Raw genomic sequence first — 10393 nt, forward strand, 5'->3', positions numbered from 1 at the left:
AATGTTTCTATATACTAAAGAAATAAAGAACAAAGAATTTACAGTTCTTCCCAAAACCCCCGCAATCCATTTCATACTTGCAGGTTAGCACAAGAAATAGGAACATCATCAGGCTGACTTTGACTTTTATGTTTATTTTAGGGGTTAATTCATCAGCTGTAAGATAATACTGAAAGGTACATGACAACACCAGACACACTCTAACAGCCTGTGGACAGAAACTGTAACCTTAGCGGAAAACTCATTTGGCAAGTTTGTACCTGTTTGCTCTCTGTCAGAAGATGAAAAGGTGATAAGTGAAACAGACTCTTTTTACACTTTGGTGGCAAAATTATGATTTTGTGCCTTTAAAATATTTCTTTTGTCAAAGAAACTCTGGTTTTCTTTTGCAGAAATAAAAGTGCATCAAATTAAAGGGGAAAGTTTAACCAATCTATTTTTAATCTATAAGGTCCAACTTGTTGATGTACCCAGCAATACCAACTTTAACTAACATCTTCCACAAGGTTAAGGACTGTGTTCATAGCTAGATGAGAAAACTATAATCACAGCCTTGCACTCAAATTCTTCCCAAAGGTTTTCAAGAAGGTTAATGTCAAGACTCTGTGAAATCCAGTCAAGTTTCTCCACACCAAATTTTGGTGTGACCCAATGTTTATAGCAACATAGGGCCTGATCTTCAAAAGGTTTGCATGTACAAAACCACATGAAATAATCTGGTCAGGGCTTAGGCTGCGATGACAGTAACCTCTGCCCACACAATTTCCTCATTTAAATAGGGCTGTCTGCATCTCTTTTACACCTGTTATCCATTGCAATCACAAACTTTGAAAATTGCATGCAACACGCCCACTTACTGCACGTGCAATTTTATTTTATTCTTTTTTGTACAAGCAATTTAGCGCCCCCTATTTGGGATCTTTGAAGATCAGGCCCAAAGTGTACAATCCATATATGCATTTCAGACATACCATATGCAGATGTTTGCCTAAATTATTAAAGCAAGTGAAGAACAAAGAACCACACAGTGTCAGAGAAACTGTCTATAACATACTGAAACAGGCTGGCACAGGAGAGGGAAACCTCATCAATGTCACTTTGACCTGTGTGTTTATTTTGTTGGGTGTCATCTATAAACATGAGCTGCAGAGTCCTGCTATAACAATCTGAGATAATCAGTTCCATCTTCAGGGAAATGTCAACACCTCTGTGGGATCAACCCCACCCACACACAGCTGCACACAACTTTAAACAGATGGGGTACATAGATATTTTCCAGGTCTCAACCTGAAATGTGCTGCTTTTGACACTGACTTGTACTTGTCTTATGAAAATGATAGATTTGTCCTGCAAATTATTTAAAAATAAAACTTTTTTATGTTCAAGTAGATGTCAAAACAGTTCACCATCAAAACATGCTGTTTCCACCATTAATTTCCTAACTGTTTCACATTGTAAAGTATTAAGTTTTAAATTCTAAATTAAGGTGTAAAACTCAATGTTGTAAAACTATGATTTAGCTGGAGTACAGTATGTTCATTTAATTTCCCAAGGATTTAGGTCAGCTTCTTGTAATATGTGCTACTTGTAACTCATTTACTTTGTGAGAGGTTTTATCTCTTTTACTGGAGTTTGAACTCACAGCTCTCATGGATGGAGAGTCAGTCTGTGTGCAAGTCGGGCTAATACAAACTTACCTCAATATGGGTGAGTAAATGTCACTTTTTGTTATTTTTAGAGTGTGAAAATAACAATTATTTAAAACAAAATCGCATGTTTAATACATAAGATAATCCATGAACCCCACATGTCTAAGATATATCTTCATTTGATAATCACCTCAGTTTCTGGTAACATGTTTCGTAATGTACTCACAAAGATTCAATTCTCATCCATTTTAGGAGTCACGCTGTTACACCGTGTTGGTGGAATACTAGTAGTCTTCAGTTTGTTTCAGATTTTCTTCACACCACACTGTGATGCGGGGAATATTTTGGTGTATCCTCTAGACGGAAGCCACTGGATCAATATGAAGATTCTGTTAGAAGAACTTCATACCAGGGGTCACAACATCAGCGTTATCAGGGCTTCCAGTAGTTGGTATATTCCAGAAAAATCCCCCCTCTACACATCTATCACAGTTGAAATGGGTAAAGATGTGAAAGACTTCTTTGATGAGTTTATACAAGAACAATTGAAGGTATGTGAATATAGAAACATACAGTGCCTTGCGAAATATTCGGCCCCCTTGAATTTTTCAACCTTTTGCCACAGTTCAAGCTTCAAACATAAAGATATACAATTCTAATTTTTTGTGAAGAATCAACAACAAGTGGGACACAATCGTGAAGTGGAATCAAATTTATTGGATGTGTCAAACTTGTTTAACAAATAAAAAACTGAAAAGTGGGGCGTGCAATATTATTCGGCCCCTTTGCGTTAATACTTTGTAGCGCCATCCTTTGCTGCAATTACATCTGCAAGTCACTTGGTGTATGTCTCTATCAGTTTTCACATCAAGAGACTGAAATTCTTGCCCATTCTTCCTTGCAAAACTGCTCGAACTCAGTGAGGTTGGATGGAGAGTGTTCATGAACAGTAGTCTTCAGCTCTTTCCACAGATTCTTGATTGGATTCAGGTCTGGACTTTGACTTGGCCATTCCAACACCTGGATATGTTTATTTGTGAACCATTCCATTGTAGATTTGGCTTTATGTTTTGGATCATTGTCTTGTTGGAAGATAAATCTCCGTCCCAGCCTCAGGTCTCTTGCAGACTCCAACAGGTTATCTTCCAGAATGGTGCTGTATTTGGCCCCATCCATCTTCCCAACAATTTTGACCATCTTCCCTGTCCCTGCTGACGAAAAGCAGGCCCAAACCATGATGCTGCCACCACCATGTTTGACAGTGGGGATGGTGTGTTCAGGGTGATGAGCTGTGTTGCTTTTACGTCGAACATATCGTTTTGCATTGTGGCCAAACAGTTCGATTTTGGTTTCATCTGACCAGAGCACCTTCTTCCACATGTTTGGTGTGTCTCCCGGGTGGCTTGTAGCAAACTTTAAACGAGACCTTTTATGGATATCTTTGAGAAATGGCTTTCTTCTTGCCACTCTTCCATAAAGGCCAGATTTTTGCAGTGTACGACTGATTGTTGTCCTATGGACAGACTCTCCCACCTCAGCTGTCAATCTCTGCAGTTCATCCAGAGTGATCATGGGCCTCTTGGCTGCATCTCTGATCAGTCTTCTCATTGTTCGAGATGAAAGTTTAGAGGGACGGCCGGGTCTTGGTAGATTTGCATTGGTCTGATACTCCTTCCATTTCAATATGATTGCTTGCACAGTGCTCCTTGGGATGTTTAAAGCTTGGGAAATCTTTTTTGTATCCAAATCCGGCTTTAAACTTTTCCACAACAGTATCTCGGACCTACCTGGTGTGTTCCTTGGTCTTCATGATGCTCTCAGCGCTTTGAACAGAACCCTGAGATTATCACAGAGCAGGTGCATTTATACGGAGACTTGATTACACACAGGTGGATTCTATTTATAATCATCAGTCATTTGGGACAACATTGGATCATTCAGAGATCCTCACTGAACTTCTGGAGTGAGTTTGCTGCACTGAAAGTAAAGGGGCTGAATAATATTGCACGCCCCACTTTTCAGTTTTTTATTTGTTAAAAAAGTTTGACACATTCGATAAATTTGATTCCACTTCACGATTGTGTCCCACTTGTTGATTCTTCACAAAAAATTTGAATTTTATATCTTTATGTTTGAAGCCTGAAATGTGGCAAGAGATTGAAAAGTTCAAGGGGGCCGAATACTTTTGCAAGGCACTGTATGTTTAATATAATATGTGTCCCTTTATGATCTATATATAAAGTTATGAAGTTTTTATTTTTTTATTTTAGGTGCAAAGAGAAGGGTCCTCACTGATAGCTTTCTTCAAGCTCACTAAGAAGTTTATGTCCTTCCTTCATTTGGGCCATACCCTGTGGTGCGATACCGCAGCAAGAATCTTTGAAAATCCAAAGTTGCTAAAAAGCTTAATGGATTCACAGTATGACCTGGTTCTTACTGATCCAGGAATAGGGCCAGGTGTTGTGATAGCTAAATATCTTAAACTGCCATTGGTCCTCAACGTTCGCTGGATTACAAGTGGAGAAGGTCACTTTGTGTTGGCTCCCTCACCCCTCTCTTATATCCCAGTGATCCCAGGACCTGGCTTGACAGACAAAATGAATTTCATCCAGAGAGTTAGAAACATTTTTTCCTATAGTATTATTTTGTTCCAGCAGAATTTTGTGTTGGCACCAATATACAATGCTATGTGTGATAAATATATTGAGGGTGGATGTGACATTGTCTCACTGCTTCAAGATGCTGACATTTGGCTGTTCAGGTCAGATTTTGTGTTTGAATTCCCTCGACCAACAATGCCAAATGTTGTCTACATTGGAGGGTTCCAGTGTAAGCCTGCTCAGCCTCTAACAGACAACCTGGAGGAGTTTGTTAAGAGTGCAGGGGAGCATGGAGTCATCATTATGACTATGGGAACTTTGGTTAACGCTTTACCTGAAGAGATTGTGGAGGAAATTGCCCGTGTCTTTGCTGAGATGCCCCAAAAGGTAAAATATTCAGAGTGATTCTCCTTTTCTATGTAACTTTTCTAATGATCTCACAAGGGTTACTGTTTCAGCCAGAACATTAACATAAAAATTAATATATATATCCATTTCATAAGGTAATTACAGAGTGAGATGAATGAATAAGATGGGATTGTGGATCAGATGTGATCTAAATGCTAAATGGAATGGAGTTAATTTATGTAGATCTTTTCTAGTCATTCTGATCACTCAGAGAGATTAACACTAGAGCCACAATTGCCCAGTTAAAAACACAAACACATTCATACAGCAATATGCAGATCGGTAGGCAACTTGAGGTTAAGTTCCTTGCTTGGGCAAATTGTATAGGGGATATATGATAACAGGAATTTGGAATCAAACCCACAACCACCGAATTACAAGATGATTACTCTTCCCCTTGAGCCACAGTAATGTAGTGATATTAAATAAAGAAATGTAAATGGAGTAGTACCACTTTATGATCCTACAAAGTCTGTGTAGCCAATGAAATACACCGGTAACCAGAATGTATTGTAGAAAATAAAATGTTGTGGCTGGAAAAATTGGGAAACCATGGGTTGTCCAGTTTTAAGATCTTTCTAAATTGACTAGGATTTTGAAACATCAGCTGATCCAGCAAGGAATCATGATTATATGTATTCTGCTCCTTCACATGCACTGACAAGCAGCCCTCCTGCTGAAACAGTAATCACACTGAATAAGACTGGCATATTTCTCAAACGTTCGCCAGGCCGATATTGAGTATATTAGAAAGGCTGACTCAACTTTTATGCAGGGGCTTATGATAAAGTTACCGAGTTGACAGACTCATTTGCTTCCATAATCCCATCTGTATTCTTCAAAAGCTTTTACAGCCAAATGATCGTACCAGATTTAAATTAGGTAAAAGAAAATGTGGTCCTTGAAGGGAGATTTGTTATGATTAAAATGATGATCTCAAAGGGGCTATTGATTGAACTGAGGAAGGGTATAATTTTTTTCTACAGATAGGTAACTTCGGAAGACAACTAGTGTTCAAAATCAAATAAATCAAAAATTGTTCTCTCACTGTTAGGGTTCCCTGTTAAGAATGCAAATCTTAAGTATTTTATTTTATTTGTTTGTTTATTTTGAAACAGGTGATTTGGAAGCACAGAGGGAAGCACCCTTCTACTCTGGGCAACAACACTCTAATAGTGGACTGGATGCCACAGAAGGATCTACTCGGCCACCCACAAATAAAAGTCTTTGTAGCTCATGGAGGAACAAATGGAGTCCAGGAAGCCATTTACTACGGAGTCCCTGTGCTTGGCATACCCTTGTTCTTTGACCAGTATGACAACCTCCTGCGTTTGCAGGAAAGAGGAGCAGCAAAGATTATTCAGCTTCATGAAGTTAGTGGTCACACCTTTCAGAGAGGTATTAAGGATGTGCTCCATAATGACAGCTACAGGCATAATATGCAAAGACTGTCACATTTACACAAAGATCAGCCAGTACCACCAATGGATCAGGCCACTTTTTGGGTAGAATATGTGATGCGCCACAAAGGGGCCCCTCACCTGCGTACAGAGGCTTATAGGATGCCTTGGTACTCATATTATTGCTTAGATGTACTATTCTTTCTGATGACTGTTGTAACTATGCTCCTCTTCTCTGTGTTTGCTATTTTTAGATGTCTATTCTCTGGTCTTACAAGTTTTACAGCCGCTTTCTGAGGAAGCTCCTCAATATCTACAAGTGAACAAAGCTGCCCATCAAAGTCTGGGTCTTCATATGATAAGCTAAAATCACAGTCAAGCTTGAACTTTTCTTTTATAATGTCCTTTAGCTCATCCACTGATTCTGGGCGTGGGATTAAAGTTAGTTTTCTCACAATATCTGTTGAGACATCAACATGAAGCAGCAGGGCCTGAGCAGCCATTCCCTATGGTTAGACAAAGGAAAATAAGTTGTAATACTTTTTTCACCCCAATCTATTTGGCTTATTTATTTGCATGTGGCTTATTCTGAAAGCAATATTAATCCTACCAGTGTCTGGTCAAAATAAATCTTTTTTGTGTCAACAACAGATGTCCATCAACAGTATATGCTGTTAGACTTACTGTATCATTTAGTTCCGACAGCTGAAACACCGAAAAGCTGTCTATTGATGTCAGCTCAAATGACCTCAAATGGTCAATGTACCAGCATTTGTAGTTCCTGCAAAAAAAGGAAATAGAATCATTTACAAGCAGGATATGTTCAATTCTGCTGAATGATGGAAGTCTTCCAGTCTGGCCTGCAGAGACAAACATCACATTAGCATACTCTGTTCCATGTAAGGACACCATATTTGTGGTGTATATGTTTTGGCTGTCTATCTTTGTCTTGATAAAATCTTGAGCTACTTGAGGCAAAGTTGTAACTTGGACACAGGTGAAACTCGAAGCTTGTGCTAGGGGTTTGAAAAACAGGGGTGCATTGAAGTGATATGCCATCATATGCTGATGCCTGGTTGCAAGTGTCTTCAAAACATTCTTGAAATTCTTTGTATCCTGGATCACTCCTTTGAAAATGTTTCCCCTCAAATCTCATGGTCCATAAGTGAATCAGAGGACCGAAGCACTTTATTAGCTCAGGGTAGTGTTCAACGTAATGGTGCTTGGGTTTGAGCTTAAAATCAGGAAACACAGATTTAAGGCCTTGTCTATGATCACTTATTTTGGTTTGCAGGTACTGAATAGATTCCTCTGTGAAAGATGGAGACAACACAAGCTGCACAACTTCTTTGAGATCCTTCAATGTAGCCCATACTTCATCTTGCTCAGGGATTTTACCTCCCACCATAAGTGGCATTAATCTCAACAAGGTGGAATTTTCATGGCCATTTCCCCCAATGCTTAGCTTAGTTGCAAAATTTTTGGGAATCGGTTGGGGTCTGTCAAGTCTGTCTGAGTGCTTGTATGGAAATGTCTGAATTTTTGTATTAAGATATTCCAAAGAAAAATACTTTCGTCGAATCATCTCACCAATGCACAGCGCCAATTCCACAGGCACAATCCCTTCAAAAAGATCGTGCAGTATATCTGGTGGGAAACCAGTAATGGGATGAAAGTGCTGCAGGGCTGTTCTGAGAGGACAATCACTTTTAACGCCGACATGGTTTACATTATCTCCTTGTATGTTTTTTTCCACGAGAAGATCATGAAACTCCATTGTTCTCATGGTGAATTCACCTTCAGAAACCTCTGTGGTCTGCATTTGATCTGCAGTGCAACAACAGAACCTGCAAAAATGATGTGCTCTGAAAGACTGGACAAAGCCAGCAAGACCATGAGCAGCCAAATTATCAGCTGCCACATAGAGCACAGAACCATTGATGCACTCACCAAGGGTTTCAATGAAGACACCCTCCTGCTCCAGAGTTTGCAAATCTTTCAGCAAAGGGGAAAGAACAGTTTCATAACCATGCTTCTGCAGGTCAGAAACTTTGCACAGCAGTGCTAGTTGTATAATATGTAGGCTGGACCTGTACTGACTTGGTAGATTGGCAAGTAACCAATATACTGCAGTAAGTTTGTGGATCTTTCTAGCTGTGCCTAAAGGATTGGCTAGCTCTATGTCATCCACATACAAAATCAGTGAAAACCTTAGCATTAATAAAAACGTTTTTTGTTCATGACAGCTTCCACCAACTCATTCAGTACGACTTCACTCACTGACTGACTATGTTGGTGCAGAATGTTGTTAATAGAGTCTTTCACAAGAGGTTTGGACAGTGAAAATATCTGTAACAAGTCATCTGTAATGTTCTGTATGGCTGTCTCTGACACATAAAGAACACTATTCATTTTTAAGAAGAGGGAAGCCAAGTTGTTTTTTAACTGAACTTTAAGTTCCCCTGTGTCATGTGTGGAATCAGGAGGATTAGAAGAAGGTTCATAGTCAAAGTTATGGCAATTTGGACCAGCATCCTCGCATTCAACATTGTGCTGTAAAGGATGGCTAACAGTTTCTTCATGAATAATTTCACACTTAAAGTCTGAAATATCACCATCAGGATGACACCTACTTCTATGAGTATTGAAGGAAGAATACACATTAGTACGGTAGTGACAATGTTTGAATGGACAATCCACTGTCTCGTTCTGTTTTAGGTGTGTCCTTAAGTGACTGAGGAGAATTTTATCATTGAATGGTTGGTTGAATCCACAAAGAGGGCAAAGGAATACCGCACTTCGATCTCTACTTTGCACAACATTCTGAGAATGTATTCGTGTTAAATTAATTTTCAAAGCATTCAGTAACGTACAGATACAGGAATCACAGGGACATGGCAAACGACTGACTGAGGAAACATTGCTATGATGTAACCGATAGTGTTCAAACACCTTTATCTGTTTTTCAAAGATAAGGTCACAAAGTTTGCACTTCAAGGACATTGGATGATTTTATGTTTACTGGTGTTCTATACTAAAGTAACTGTGAAAGTTCTATCAATGTCTTTTTGATTTTTAGCAAACAACATACCAAAATGGAATCTTGGTACATCAGCAACGAGTTTCAGCTTCAACCTGAAAACAAAGAAAGAAGTACCGGTAGTTATGCGTTATTTTGCAGCACTTGGAAGCATCAATGACACTTTTGGCCAAAACAATTATTACTCAAACACCTCTTTTTAAACTTTGCTAGTAGCATCAAATAGATACACTAAATGAACAAAAAGTCACAAATTAAAAAACTAAAACAGGGATAAAGAAAACTAATGTACAATGAAGTTCAGAATAAAAGAGGAAAAAAACTATTTGATAAATGTATTTATGGATTCACTCTTAACACAGTTAACCTATAATAGACTGGGCAAAATGAACAGTTTGATAGTTTAGGATATCAATTATGGAATTAATACATTTAATATGTCGTTCTGTGCATACAATTATGCTGCCCCAGTTTTCATATGTATAATTTCAGAGAAGAAACATGGGTTTCAAAGACAATATCCATAAAAGTTGGTGTGAAAAAGCGCAGCAGTGCACGATTTGATTAAACACTGAATCCACAAGGCAGGTTATAATCTGCAAGTGAGTTTAGCACTCCAGAAACTGCTTTAGAAACCCCATTTTAAAACAGTAAATGTTGGAAACTTATGAGCAGGGCGTTACTGTAATGCGCACATGGAGATGACTCTTGGTTTTAAGACACCAAGACCATACACTAGACTCAAACCTATTCATACACGACGCGAAAAAATGACTAGTATCGCAATTCTTAAATGTACATTTATGACAATGAAAATTCGTTCAACAACGGAGAAATATGGTTTTCAGAAAAAATAGAACTTACCACAAAGACAAAATTGCTGCAATGGCGGTAAATGCAGTTAGCAAAGTGCAGACCGTTAGCTTCTGTAATTCAAAAGTCTGTAACTTTCCACAGTGTGACGTCTTCTATCCAGCGTCAAAGGCAATGCAGCAAAAACACCTCCTGTAACCAATATGAATTGATTTCTGCTGGATATGAACGTTTAATAAGTTTAGTCCGAAGTAACGAGCGGGTATTTGCACTCTATGTGAGGATTCCAAGATGTCGTAGATTTCCAACACCTCATGAAGAAGCAGGTGGCGGACGTACGTTGGCACGTACGTGACGTCAGGGACAACTCAAATGATTTGAGGGCTATGTCTGAAACTAATCAATATATTCGAGTAGTGATAACTTGAAACAAGAAATTTGTTCAAACTACCCAAAAAAAATAAAGGTGTATGAACTTATAAC

At 38.7% G+C, this 10393-nt stretch overlaps 1 protein-coding gene across 1 annotated transcript; it reads left to right on the forward strand.

Annotated features, from left to right (window-relative positions):
• The first annotated feature begins 1635 nt into the window (after positions 1-1635).
• LOC124876046 (UDP-glucuronosyltransferase 1A5-like) lies at positions 1636-6705 on the forward strand. Its single transcript, XM_047378527.1, has 4 exons — positions 1636-1707; positions 1902-2200; positions 3920-4636; positions 5776-6705. The coding sequence occupies exons 1-4, from the start codon at positions 1650-1652 to the stop codon at positions 6352-6354; spliced, it is 1653 nt and encodes a 550-aa protein (XP_047234483.1). The 5' UTR covers positions 1636-1649; the 3' UTR covers positions 6355-6705.
• The last annotated feature ends 3688 nt before the right edge of the window (positions 6706-10393 follow it).

This window comes from Girardinichthys multiradiatus, chromosome 11, assembly GCF_021462225.1.
Source record: "Girardinichthys multiradiatus isolate DD_20200921_A chromosome 11, DD_fGirMul_XY1, whole genome shotgun sequence".
Taxonomy (NCBI): Eukaryota; Metazoa; Chordata; class Actinopteri; order Cyprinodontiformes; family Goodeidae; genus Girardinichthys; species Girardinichthys multiradiatus.